This window comes from Engraulis encrasicolus, chromosome 4, assembly GCF_034702125.1.
Source record: "Engraulis encrasicolus isolate BLACKSEA-1 chromosome 4, IST_EnEncr_1.0, whole genome shotgun sequence".
In the NCBI taxonomy this organism is placed as follows: domain Eukaryota; kingdom Metazoa; phylum Chordata; class Actinopteri; order Clupeiformes; family Engraulidae; genus Engraulis; species Engraulis encrasicolus.
Window position 1 is genome coordinate 25,834,046 of NC_085860.1, and position 14,671 is coordinate 25,848,716.

At 44.4% G+C, this 14,671-nt stretch overlaps 1 protein-coding gene across 1 annotated transcript in view; it reads left to right on the forward strand.

Moving 5' to 3' along the window:
• Positions 1–931: 931 nt before the first annotated feature.
• ptprz1a (protein tyrosine phosphatase receptor type Z1a) overlaps positions 932–14,671 on the forward strand; it is an 89,937-nt gene continuing 76,197 nt past the window's right edge. Inside the window, exon 1 of the mRNA XM_063196991.1 lies at positions 932–1,254. Coding sequence (XP_063053061.1) covers positions 1,197–1,254 — 58 coding nt within the window. The 5' untranslated portion in view covers positions 932–1,196. The remainder of the gene's footprint in view (positions 1,255–14,671) is intronic.

Sequence of the window (14,671 nt, forward strand, 5' to 3'; positions counted from 1 at the left end):
AAAGTCTTGAAACATAAGCTTTGCACAATCAAGTATTTTTTAAATTGTAAGTTGAAATATTGAATGTTGTTGACTTAAAACAAATGCTTGTGCGGTCTCAGACTTCTGTCTTCTCTGATGTTTGATTGTCTAAGCCTAATCATCTGCCTGGAATTCTAACACACACACACACACACACACACACACACACACACACACACACACACACACACACACACACACACACACACACACACACACACACACACACAGGCCCATAAGTGCCTGCCCACGCACCCTACTCTCTCACCCTCCTCACACTTCTTCTACACAACAACATCTTGGGAGACTCTTAACCATTTTGTTAAACCCATAGTGGCGTGCCTGCATGCACAACAAGGATCCTTGCCACCCCCCTCCTCAACACACACCCATTTTATTCACACGTCCAAATAGACGCACATTCCATGGCAACATTATCCTCCCGAGGTCATTGACTGCGATGGAAGCCATTCTTGCCAAGCCCATTTTATATTGTGCACAGGTCAATGGCTGAAGAACCTAATACAATTAGGCTAGGTGCCTGCCTCCACCTGCTCTGTCTCTCTCTCTCTCTCTCTCTCTCTCTCTCTACGCCCTCTCATTTTCCCCTTCTAGTTTTCGTCTCATTGCTCAGTGCTGTGTAGAAACATTTTTAAATTGTAAAGTAGGTCCAGTAAAGTAGTAATACAACATAGGCTTCATAACATAATAAAAATGACTCCATGAAGGCCTAATAATCATGCCAAATTAAGGTCAATTTTCATGGGACCTTGAACAAGTGCAACTGATGGGTTTTATAAGGGGGAAAGTTGTAGCTGCGTTTTTTTTTTTTTTTTTTTTAATTAACTTAAACAGTCTGGTGTTTTTGACATCTAAAGAAGTTTTGTCAACTTAGATTTGATCTTATCCAGATAGCTCTTTTACCCTGACTGTGGGCGGCGCACACTGACAAGCGCAACTCTCTTTCCCACTCTCTCCCATTCAATTTTGTTACGCCGTAGGTCGCACTCGCTGAGGCGACAGTCGTAGCGCAGTCGGGACCGTTTCAGCGCCAAAGGGTTGCGGGATGAAATAAACGTAAATGAATTCGAGCGGTGGGACTGTTATTCCCTTAACCTACCTAAAATTAATCCAGCAATATTACGTAAATAACTTATACATCACGTAAAGACAACATGGAGATGAGTTGGAACGTTCTTTGGTTCGGACAGCTACTGCTCCTCTGTCAAATAGGTAAGGCACTACCTCTTTGTATTCTTAAACCTATTTTAGACGGTCTGCTTTGCTGCAAAATGTGACTTTTGGTAACCTTGTTTTATGCTAATGACGCTACAAAACATTTTTGAAACACGCCAGGCTTCTGAGATTTCTGTTTGGTTACGCAGGACAAGTTCAAGATTAGTATACATACTCTTCAGTTCAGCGCGAATTTCATTTAGCCCAGTATAAGCTATTAGTGTGCAATTTAAAGTGGTTTTAATGATTTGTCCTTGAAAACATTTTTGTGGAAGTTGTGCTTCAAACGGTAAAAGCTATCCACTGATGAGCGTTTTTACGCAAGGACGTTGGTTGTCTTCTGTTGGTGTCTGTCCAAATCTAGTTAGAATTGTTCACATTCTCTGTCTGTCTCAACAACCACAGGCTCTCTCAAGTGGCACTATACAATATCACACTTGGGCTGAATTAAAACGTTTGCCGGCTTCAGGCGTCTAGCATTTATTTGGTCCATCACCACAAAAGGGACCTGTCACGCATTGAAAGGACGCTTTCGCCACGGTACTTGGACTAGGTCTGTGTTATTATCAAGTCGGGTGCTATGTTTGTGCACCCAAACAACAACTGATTGGGGAAAACTCGCTACTTAAAGTGAATAGACTGGCAGCAGAGGTTCCTCGTGTTACTGATACCATGAGCTGTCCCTTTCACCACTCACAATTCTTCTTTCAGAGAGTGTTTGGGAAGGGTAAATTGATGTAAAAATAGGCTAGCATTCACTTAAAAGATGTTGATAATAAAAAGGTCTTGTTAAACTTGGATGGAACAAGCTTTGATGTTTTTTTATTTTATTTTAGGCCTATTTGAAAAGCTGCTGATAAAGTTGATACCGCAGTAGGCCCAACAGAAAAATACTTTAAAAGTAATTTGGCCTATACTGTGGTTTTAATTTGTTGTCCACGGTTTCAGTGTCTGCTTCCCACAGACTGATGCACTGAAGTCTGAGATCACTCTTCTTTAAGTTGGAAAAGAGGGAGCGAAAGAAACAAGGATAGAATTTGTGAATTTAGGCTGTCACTGATGCCTATTTTCATTTCATTTCTTTCATCTCTCTCTCTCTCTCTCTCTCTCTCTCTCTCTCTCTCTCTCTCTCTCTCTTTCTCTTTCTCTCTTTTCTCACTGTCATGCCACACAGCTATTTCCAGACACACACACACACACACACACACACACACACACACACACACACACACACACACACACACACACACACACACACACACACACACACACGTCTCCTCATTTGCCGATATTAGATATTATGAACAAAGTGTTGTTTCTTCCTCAATTTAATTGTCAATGTTAGAAATGGCTTCGATAAAACAACAAAAGCAGATGGTTATGGGATTAGAGCAGTGAGTTACACCTGCTAACGTTGAAAAAGAAAGAATGATGAAAATGAAAATGGGAATGGAATGAATGGTAGGACTTCTTGACTCCATCTGTGCAGTAAGTAGTAGAAATCATTCTCTCTCTCTCTCTGCAGATCAGAATGTGTGTGTGTGTGTGTGTGTGTGTGTGTGTGTGTGTGTGTGTGTGTGTGTGTGTGTGTGCGTGTGCGCGCGCGCGTCTGCGTGTGTGTGTGTGTGTGTGTGCGTGCATGTGTATGTGTGTCTCATGCCCGCCCACCCTGTGAGGCAAGTCCTTGTTTTGTTGTGGGGTCCCAGTGACAGATGGCACTTTTGGGGCATCAGCCTGTCAATCACAGCATTGCCCAGAGCCGCTCCACTCGCCCGACTCAAGGCATGCTCCGCTCTGTGTGCCCTGTAGCACTGCTGCCTGGAGGACTGTGGTCATTACTGGTACTGCAAGTAAGCGCGTAAAGCAAGTAAAATATGAACTAGGGTGAAAGTCAATCTTTGTCCTCCTGTCCTTTCCTGTGGACTTTATGACGTGATGCTGGATGTCATTGATTATAAAATTCATTGATGTCATTGATGATTTATTCAATATCTTGCAAAAAAAATATCAAAGGTCATTCTCTCATTTGCAAGGCAGATGTGGAATCGCGGGGGGGTGGGTGGGTGGGGTAGGGGGATTTTTTGACGTCATCAAATAATTAGGCAACTTATCACGTCAAACCTCCCCTAGTCCTACTGACGAATTGTCATTCTTCTCCGTCTTGATCTGTTTGATCCATCACCTGAAATTCTGCGATGTGCTCATTGCTTTTGGTTTTTAAACATCGGCAGAAGTTTTTTTTTTCAATTCTCACCTCATGAGAAGTGGGTGGACTGCGTACCCCCGCGTACCGCGCCCTGTATGTGTTGGAGGTGTTCCTGCACGGTTCGCCCCCCTTGGGGCCGCGAACCTGGCACCTCGTCAACTACATCGGTTCGGGAATGGGAGGCACAGTACGAGACCGCTGAGCTAAAGATCCAATAGCCCAACGCCACTGCACTGTGTTGAGCCTTCAGGAGGGATGTTTACTAACGTTCCACGCCTAGGCAGCAGCCATGTGCGTTAATGCGGCTCTGCCGTAGCAGTTTTAAGATTGTCAATGCAGTGGCAGTTGCTAGGATGCGGCTTACTGTACTATGATGGTCACAGGACCATTGAACTTACTGCTTTGATGGATGAGACTGTTGTGATGTATCATGGTTTTGTTGTCACTTGTCAATTGGGCTCATCGGCAAGATCATGAAGACAAAACTCAACTATCAATCAACTTATGAGATATTCAATTGAGATATTCATACATATCCAGCTTGAACGATGAATGCCAGCTATCAGTGCTTAGTGCATCAGCAATGGCTTGTTCCTCCCACTACAAATTACAGTAAGCCGCACATTGAAGCCGCTGAATGAACACAGCTTTTACATGATTTGGTAGCTTGTCTGTCTACCATGCAGTTGCTGTGAGTTTGCAGGTTTGAGTCTGGGGTTGTACTACACAGGAAGACCTGGTGGCAGATGTTGTTGTGAAGGCTACTGTGGTGCTGAATCGCTAGGATGTGAATGAAGTAAATGCCAGCTACCGTAGTAGCAGAGCTTGGCGTATGTTTGTCTTTCTGCTGACCTGCTGACACCCGCTGATACCCAACCGTCGGCTTGGTGTGGAATTGCTCTTTGTCTTAAATGGGCATTACAGGTATTAAGTTGAAGGTAAAAAGCTCGCACATCCAGGCGTCTGACCTCGGAGCAGCACCAATAAATATCCAGATAAAAAAGAAGCGAAGTCCGCTACAACCAGGATTTCATGCTCCCAATTATTTTTATTTTTTTCCCGTGACGTTTCGGGTAGAACCCTTCTTCAGACCATTACAGATCATTACAGGTATTAGGCTTTTTATTTTTGAATATTTGGCAGATGTAATGGAGACAATATTTGCCAGTTCATCAAAGCCACTTGAAACAGAGATTCTTTAAGTATAGAGATATGCCAACATAATAGGTTTCTATGGGCACCTAATGTGACCAGGTTCCGGTCTGCCTAAAGGGGCGTGTCATAATGCTCCTAGCATTGAATAGAACAGTCCTCAGGTCTGCCTAGGTCTGCCTAAAGGCACCCCCCCAATAATAGAACCCGGAAACAATGGGCCAATGGAACCTCTCTCTCTCTACTCTCTCTGCTTGAACTTCTTCTGAAATTTGACAGCTCAGATAGCCAATTCACATTGACATCCCCCCATGCACCTGTTATTTACCTTCCCTGGACCTACCACAGAGCCATCTGAAACTAGGGGAAGAGATAGTACGGCTGTTCAGACTGGTGACAGTGTGGTTTTAGTTCAGATGTCTCCATTGTCCATATTCAGTAGCATATAGGGAAATATTGGATTTGTTTTTATTATTAATTAATGTGTTTTAATTACTTTTATTGCACTATTTTGGTAGCCTCTTTTGGCTCCACTACTGTAGTCTGGCCGTGCTTCTCTGTGGAGTGCCTGGAGCAGTAGAATTTTGATCGCAACGCCCCCCCCCCAGAAAACAGCCAATAATCGAATACGCCCCCCACGTGGGGGCGAAAGGGGGAGGACGCTCGTGACAATGACGTACACATCTGTGCCAGAGCCATTGGTCTGCGCTATGTTGTTGTTGAGTAACTGCCAGCGATTGGGTGAGAGGTGTCCAATAATTTCAAACCATAACTGAATGCAAACTTCCTGCTTCCTACAATCGCTTCAGAGCAAACAAATGCCAGACCATAAATACGAAATGAAATGTTAGTATTATGGGATGGTCAGGACCAGGCTACTCTTTTGGTGCATGTATTTAATTATCACAATTACCACTGGCACCCTTCATGATTGTGTGTTCATTATGTCTAAAACATCTAAAAAAGGGACCAGAACTACAGCATCTATTTGAAATAATGACAAAAATGTAAGCATTTAAGTAAAGTCGCTGTAATTTGCTGGGGTTTTTTAGTATTTGTGTATCTGTTTCACCGTGTTGTACATGACCAATGACGACGTAGCGTATAAGGTTCGTCACACACTTTGCAGAGAGACATGGTGGTCCTTCCTTCCATCCTGTCCCATGCTGCTCCTCAATGTGTTGCCAGCTCTATTGGCCTCATTCAGCGTGTTGAATTGGTATCGCTTGCGTCTGTGAACAAGAGCCAAGAGTGCTTTGATTAGCTCTTCAGCTTGCAGTACCTGTTGCCAGGAAGTTCAGTGTCTGTGAGACAACAGTATAACAGCATAAAAAAAAAATATATATTTTTTTAAAATGCTGCATCTATCTACAAAACGTGTGTAACAACAAGTCATGATATTCACTACACTACTTTATTTATTTTCAGAATGGTATTTCAGTGTCTGAGCATTCCTAATCTTAACGTTTTATGCATTTTATGCATGTACATAGTTTTGTGAACTTACTTGTACTTTTACATTTTTTCTTAAATGTTTTTGTTTCTTTGATTCACACGCAAGATTCACACTTTCTACACAATGGCGATTTTCCAGAAAACAGTACGTCTGTAGCAGCAACCCCATGTGAAGCACAGGGAGACCTCAGCTGAACCCAGAACAGGGCTACCCACTCATCTTGTTTTTTCTCTTTTAAGTGCCAGTCTCCCTCTTTTCATTTCCTGTCTTTCAAACTTCTCTTCGGTCCTCAGTCCTCCTCTCTTCGAGAGCACTCTGAGTGCAGACCGACCTGCTGCTCCCCATCGAGAGAGGGGGGGGGGAGAGTAAGGGAGTGAGAGAGCGAGAGAGTAAGGGAGTGAGAGAGAGAGAGAGAGAGAGAGAGAGAGAGAGAGAGAGAGAGAGAGAGAGAGAGAGAGATAGGGAGAGGAGCGAGAAACTGAGGAAGAGAGGGGGAGGGAGGGGAGGGAGGGGGGGAGAGGAGGAGGGAGTGAGATGGAGAGATGGAGTGGCAGAGAGAGGTCCCCATCTACAGGGCTTTGTGTGGGGAGACTGAGAGAGGAGTGGAGTGGTGTAGCAGCAGTGTTGATGGTCAGATAAATTAGCAGAGAGAGAGAGAGAGAGAGAGAGAGAGAGGGACGGAGAGAGGCTGTGAGAGAAAGAGGGATATGGAGTGAGAGTGAAAGAGAAAAAGAAAGGGGGATAGCAACAGAGAGAGGTCCCCCATTTCCAGGGCTTTGTGTGGTGGAGAGTGTACTGGTGTGGCAGCAGTTGTCGATGATGGGATGGGGGTGCTGAAGAGAGCAGGGGGGTGGGAAGGGAGTGGGTAGTGTAGTGATGCAGTGGGTGTTGTGTTGGGATGGTGTATGTATGTGTGCTTGAGGGGGGAGTATGTTGTGTTGTGTTGGGATAGTGTATGTGTGCTTGAGGGGGGAGTATGGTGTGTTGTGTTGGGATAGTGTATGTGTGCTTGAGGGGGGAGTATGTTGTGTTGTGATGGGATGGTGTATGTATGTGTGCTTGAGGGGGGAGTATGTTGTGTTGTGTTGGGATAGTGTATGTGTGCTTGAGGGGGGAGTATGGTGTGTTGTGTTGGGATAGTGTATGTGTGCTTGAGGGGGAGTATGGTGTGTTGTGTTGGGATGGTATATGTGTGCTTGAGGGGGGAGTATGGTGTGTTGTGATGGGATGGTGTATGTATGTGTGCTTGAGGGGGGAGTATGTTGTGTTGTGTTGGCAGGTCAGATTTTCCGGGCTCGGCATTGGGGGCCACTCGATGAGCAGATTAGTCGGTATTAGGCTCAAGCGCATTCACTCAGGCACAGAGAGGAACACACTGGAAGCCGGTGGGGTCTGCTCCCTTACCACATCCCGAGGGGACTGGGGAGGAGAGGAGAGCAGAGGAGAGGAGATGGAGAGAAAAATGGAGGGGTGGAAGAGAGGAGGGGATAGGATGTGGGTAGGTCAGAAGAAAAGAAAGATGAGGAGAGCAGAGAAGGGGAGGAGAGTGCTGTTGGGTAAGAGCAGGGGAGAAGAGGAGTAGGGAAAATGGGGCAGGGGAGAAAAACAGAAGAGAGGAGTGCAGAGGAGAGGAAGGGAGGGAATGTAGAGGACAACAGAGGAGAGACAATGAGAGATGGAAGGGAGAGTAGTTAGGGGAAGAACCGGAGAGAACAGAAGAGAGGGCGAGGAGATGAAGGTGAAGGGAAAAGAGAGGAGAGGAGTGGGGAGAAGGTATGTAGAGGAGATGAGAGAGGGAAGGGGAGAGTGTTGGGGGGTTGAGTGGAGAGTAGTGGTGAGGAGCGGAGAGGGAAGATAAGACGAAGAAGAAAGGATAGGAAGGAAGGTAAGATATGGGGAAGAGGAGAGGAACGAGTTGAACTCAAGAGAAGAGAGGAGAGGACAGAACGTAGTGGGGATGAGTGAGGAGGGGAGGTGGCTCAGCTACACTGCTGATTCTGTTTTTGGAGAATGTGTGTGTGCACGTGCGTCCATGCGTGCATATATGTGTGTGCGTGCATGGGTGTGTGTGTGTGTGTGTGTGTGTGTGTGCATGTGTGCGTGCATCTGTGTCTGTGTGTCATGGTGGGTGAGTGTGTTGTAGTGGAGTGATTTGTTGTAGTGTAGTGTAGTGGGTGAGTGTGGTTGGGACGGGAGTGATTTGTTGTTCTATGCTGGTCCATTGCTTACAAATATTTGATAAGACGTAAAGTTCAATATAAAGTACAAATATTTTATAAGTCATGAAGTGGCAGGTGAGGGCGCATCCATAGTGGATGGAAGAGGGAGGAGAAGAAAAGTTGGAGGAAATTAGAAGAGAGTGAAGGTGTAAGGGAAGAAGACCAGAGAGAATTGTAAGGTAAGACATGGTATAGAGGAGAGGAAGGGTCCTGGAGAGTCATTAGGGATACAGCTAAAGAGAGAGTAGTAGAGAGGGGAGGGTGTGAGAAGTGAGGAGGGGATGGGGGCAGAATGCTAGTAGCAGGGTTTGGGGGCCCATCCTCAATGGGGTGGAAGGAGTAAGGAGGGAGAGAGGAGGAGGGGTAGCCTGGAGCTTATAATGTGTCCATGCAGCTTAAGGCCCCCGTCCCATCATGAATTACGCCGTCAGCTGTGTGATCTCTTTTGTGTCCTGTCTGCTTGTGTTGGGCCACTGAGCCACAGCGCCGATTCCCTGTTTGGCTTGGAGGGCACATGGAGCTGTGCAGTGGTGGAACAATTGTAAACAGGGCCCCAGGGCAAAACACTTGTCGGGCCCCCTATATGACCTGACAAGATCACAATTGGGCCCCCACCACCAATGCAAGAGTGCCCTGGGCCCAGGGGCAAATGCCCTGCTTGCCCTCCCTCTAGCTCCGGCCATGGAGCTGTGGCTGTGTGAAAGGGGGCTCTCGCGTCATTCATTCATACCCTTCCTAGTCTGAAAGGGATCCCCGTGATTTTGCAGAACACAGTACTACAGTTGGGATACTATTCAATCATCCACTAATGATGGAATGATAGCAATATGTATATTTTAAATGTCTTAAATTCTGTTTTTGGAGAGGGCATATTGAGCTCTTTGTGAAGGAGGCTGGAAAGAGTGGTGTGTGTATGTGCGTGCATGCGTCCATTCGTGCGTATGTGTGTGTGTGTGTGTGTGCATGCGTGTGTGTGTGTGTGTGTGTGTGTGTGTGTGTGTGTGTGTGTGTGTGTGTGTGTGTGTGTGTGTGCATGCGTGTGTGTGCGCGCGAATGGGTGTGTGTGTGTCTGTGTATGTGTACGTGCATCTGTGTCTGTGTGTCATAGTGGGGGAGTGTGTTGTTGTAGTGTGTGTGGTTGGGACGGAAGTGATTTGCTGTCTATGCTGGTCCATTGCTCGCAAATATTTTAGAAGACGTGAAGTTCCTTGATCTGGTCAGGGCTTGTTCATTAAATTTCTTTATTACCATGTTGCCAAAGGCGTACCTTCTCGCTGTTATCCCTTTTACATAAAATCATAGGTGCCGGAAAGGGGGATGCCGTGGTGCATTCGCATCCCCACTTTTGGGCTCCCTAAATGAGGCTTTCTCAACTTTTACTGCAGACAAATGAGTGGAGTGCAGCAGCAGTAACATTGTTAAGAAATAAAGACTGAAGTAAAAATGAAGAAAAAAAAAGTGCACCACCACTGTAGCCCCTTACTGTAGATGGGGTGGCCGGCGGGCCTAGTCACTATTTACTGAAAATACTCAACTACATCATAACAACATGGCTATGACAGTACAGAGGGCCTTAAGTAACAGATTAAGACATAGCCATTACAATTTTGGTGACAGTTAGTTTATAACATAGGCTCTGTGCTAAGGGGTTAAAACTCGTTCTGGCACCCTTACATAAAAAGTAGAGATGTACAGGATCCAAGATCCGGTTCCGGATCCGGCAGGATACTAGGGTTTTTCAGACTATCCGGATCCGGCAGGATCTTAAGGAGTGGATCCGGTATCCGCCAGTTACCTAAAAATCAGGATCTGGGGCATCTCTACTTTTTATGTAGCCTAGGCTTTTCAGTCAGTCTTTCACAACCCCAATCGCTGCATGGAGTGAAAGCCCTTTGGAAGCGGCCGTTGAAGGCAGTGTGGCAGTAAGCCAATGAGTCTTAAAAATAGTTTGCGCCAACGTAATAAAAATGGCCCACGTGTGCGAGTTGGCTATGTGTTTCAACCCTTTTGTAGGATCCGGTATCCGGTTCCGGATCCGGCAGGATCTTAAGCAGTGGATCCGGTATCCGGCAGGATCCTAAAAATCAGGATCCGGTGCATCTCTAATAAAATGCACTAGTTATGACGAGCAGGGGTCCCCACTTCACTTCACAACATCACCAATTACCTAAGGCAGTGTTTCCCAATCTTTTTTGTCCTGTGTACCCCCTAAGCCTTGTTGTCATATGAAGAGTACCCCCCTCACGCATGTTCTATATCTATTCTGCTATCCCAAAGTGGCTACTCTCCATGTATTTGTTATTATTACATTTCTCCACGTACCCCCTGAGGTGTGCTCGCGTACCCCTAGTGGTACACGTACACCTGTTTGGGAAACACTGACCTAAGGTGACCACCGTGACCATATACAACAACCATACCACCTTGAGTAGATCACCAGAAGATAAATATTTTGTACAGTGAATTGAATTTCCAAAGATGCTTTACCAAACAATTGTATAAGCTATTTATTGTTGAAATTGCAACAACATGTGATTTCCAACAATGATAGTCACGTTTCTGGCACTGCCCCCCCCAATCTTGAGTAAGAAATGTTCTGCGTGAAACACTGACAGTGACACATTTTATTGCCGCGTTATGCATGTTATGCAGAGATTTGCACTCAGAATGCTTTTGATATGTCTTTCAAGTGGATTGAAATTAGTAATAAAGTGTGTGTGCGTGCGTGTGTGTGTGTGTGTGTGTGTGCGTGTGTGTGTCTGTGTGTGTCTGTGTGCGTGTGTGCGCGTGTGTGTCTGTCTGTCTGTCTGTCGGTCGGGCACTATTCCATGATAATGACCTTCTACGCTGAACGTTATCCCTTACATAAAACGCAGCACCAGTAAAGGACATGTGAATAGCAGCCCTTTATTCACTCCACAATGACAGAGCGATACTGTCAGAGTCCCGCTCCCTGTACTGTTGCCCTTCATATTCATCTCTGTCTTCTTGGCTTTCTCTTCTACTTTCTCTCACATTTTATTCCACATTTGTCTTTCACGTGTTGTCTTTTCTCTTTCATCACTGTCATGTCTGGGAGTGGGGAGGGTGCGCTGGGTGGTTGCTCCTAGTGGCACGGTGCCAAGGTAAGGCAGCTTTGGCTCCTCATTCGCGATGGGCGTCAAACAGGGGCTGTTGTCCTACAACCATAGTCAGAGGCGATTCTAGGGTCAGATGGGGCCCCGAAAGCGCAAAAAAATGAGCATTTGAACCAAAATCGCCACTACTGTGGTAAAATGCGGGCTGTTAATCACTATCTTGGGGCTTAGGGGCCCCAAGCGGCTGCCTGCCTTGCCTGATGGCAAGATGCACCTCTGACCATAGTATGTACAAACCCCAACTCCGATGAAGTTGGGACGTTTGGTAAACAGTGAATAAAATCAAAATGCTATAATTTTCAAAACACTCAATCTATTCATTAGATGGAGAATAGTGAAAAGACAACATATTAAGTGTTAAAACCGAGAAAAAATATTGTTTTGGGGGACATATGTACTCATTTCTAATGTGAGAAATCCAACACGTCTCAAAAGAGTTGGGACGGGGACAATAAATGGCAGCAAATGTCGAGGAAGACTAAAAACAAAACAAAAGACAACACTTAACAGTTAAATACATTAACCGATGAGATGATTTTATATAAAAAACAGTGTTAATTCCTATCTTGGACATGATTTCACCAGCTTAAATGGTGGGTGTATTCCTTGTCATGTTTTGCAATGTTTTCCTTTCTGTAGTGCTTACAGTGTGACAGGTCTTGACCAAAAACCCACCATTTTATCACATGCTGGTCCTTATGATGGAGCAAAACTGTTAAAACATAGTAGAGAATGCAATTTGACCTTACTATGTGGCAGTAATCGAAGATCTCCCTTCAAAATATAATGCATGAGTGGCTTTTCATGCTGTTTAAAACCCATTTATACCATTCAGCACTGTATTTAACTCTACAGATGAGTGAGAACATCTTAACCAATGCACTACTGCATCCGCATGCCATCATGGAGGCTGACTTTTGAAGCTAGCACTAACACAAGTTGGATGGTCCATTTTCACTGTAGCACAGGATGTGCAATGCTCTATTATTGTCAAAAAGAATGGACTTCTACAACTTCTGCTGACTTCTGTAAGCAAAGGACAGTTTCCCATGTCTTCTGGGTCTATTTCAAGTGAGCTCAGAGGTGCTTAGGAGAATGTTAAACCCCTGTGTCATTTTCATGCATTAAGCATTCTTAATATGGTCAATTTTCAATAGCTCTAGCACTCCAGGAATTAGAGTGAGACTACAGCCAATATATATTTCATGATGTCATGAACCTATACAATGATTTTATTAACAAAAATATGTCTTATATACACTCAATCGTGGTAAATCAAAGGGAATTCAAAAATGTATGTAATAACTATGGTAATTATTCCCTTTGCATCTTTAATTCTGAGTGACTCAGCCTCTCTGTGATGATCTTATACCTGGACACCTATATTGTCCGTCAGTACAATTCATTTTGAAATGTTCTTCTTTGTTGTTTTATCTTATTTGGATGTTTACTAAATTTCACTGATCCCCGTCCCAACTCTTTTGAGACGTGTTGGATTTATCAAATTAGAAATGAGTACATATGTCCCCCAAAACAATATTTTTTCTCGGTTTTAACACTTAATATGTTGTCTTTTCACTATTCTCCATCTAATGAATAGATTGAATGTTTTGAAAATGATAGCATTTTGATTTTATTCACTGTTTACCAAACGTCCCAACTTCATCGGAGTTGGGGTTAGTACTGTAGAATAGTTCAGAAAGAAGTGATGTAGGTTGTGTGTAATGCTTTAAAAAAATGTGTTAAAGGTTTGTTTCTGGTTCCAGTTTATTTGGCAATAGATAGGCTTGTACTGTAAAACGATCTATAAATGAATTAAACGTCAGTGCATCGCATGTTTGGGGAGATGGTTTAATGTTGTCTCAAGTCCTCTTTAAATATGTAGAGGTTTATCAGACGTGTCCTGAAAATGTCTGTCTTCCTTTGGCCCTGGACTTCTAGGAGTTAATACCAGCAGCACCCAGAGTAGAGTCAGACCCAGAGAGGGTAACTTGACTCGTGTTCAACCCCTTTCCTTTGTCCGTTCACGCTGAAGTAGTTGACACAGGTTGATCCCCGCACTGCTCATGGTCATTCATACGGACGTCAGGTCGTGACACGGGAGGCCATTAATTAGCTTGGGCTTTACATGTGACAGCAGTCGGCTTCAAAGGCCAATAATGCACGCCATACCTCCAGTGGCACGCTGTAATAGTCATTGAAAACTTAACTACTATAGTACTAGGCCCCTACAAAACTACGACATAACACATTTAATAAGGCCTTTATTAATACACTATGACTTGGTCATTGCCATTCTGGTAACAGCAAATTTACAACACTGCACTGTGTCTTAAAGGGTTAAGGCCAATTTATCGTATAGGCTAATGTACGCTATGGCACTATGATCACTTGACAGAATATGGAGGGAATAAAACAGTATTTTATCTCTACTAGGCCCGGACATTCTTGACTTTGTCGCATGCTTCAGACAATGTTGTCTACTTTGGCATATTTTTTTTTACCAAAAAAGCTTGAGAGGGGATGACTGCACTGTGGGGGGCTGGTGATTAATATAAGAGGCTTTTAGAAATATATGGCTCCATGTATCTTCTGGAATATGATATATGATTTAATCTGTTTAGATTTTATAATCTTTCATGAAACAATTCACCTCTCATTTCACACATTAAAACCAAAACCAGCAATGTTTAATATTCTGTCTGTGTAATTTTGTTGTTTGCCGAAACATTGTTTCTGTAAATAAAATTCAGCACGATGGACAATTGTGTGCGGTATCTTCCTCTCTGAAAGTGAAACTGCACCCGCTACCTGCACCTCGAAACTTCTGGTGTGCGTTGGTTTCCTCTTCCAAATAATGGATTTGTGGCATCATTCGACCCAGGTTGAAGCGAGGACATAGTCGGCATAAGGAGGTTAACCCACCACCCCTGTGGCTGCCACCCTCCTGCCTGCCAACCTCCTCCTTCACCCACCACCACCACCACCACCAACCCCTCCTCATTTGAAAATCTGCTCCCTTTTCAATTAGGTTATCTCTTTAAATAGCTGCTGAAACCACAACCCCTGGGGCTATCTAGGAAATAAAAAACGAGATCAGCTGGCTCTTTAATTAGTCAGATGCATCTTGTTAGTTTCATCCACACCCATCCTCATCTCGTGGCTTTGTATGGTCCATGGTTTAAGACAAAAAAACACAAATGAGGTAAAAAGAAACTAGGGTTCAATCACAGAGACTCCAACA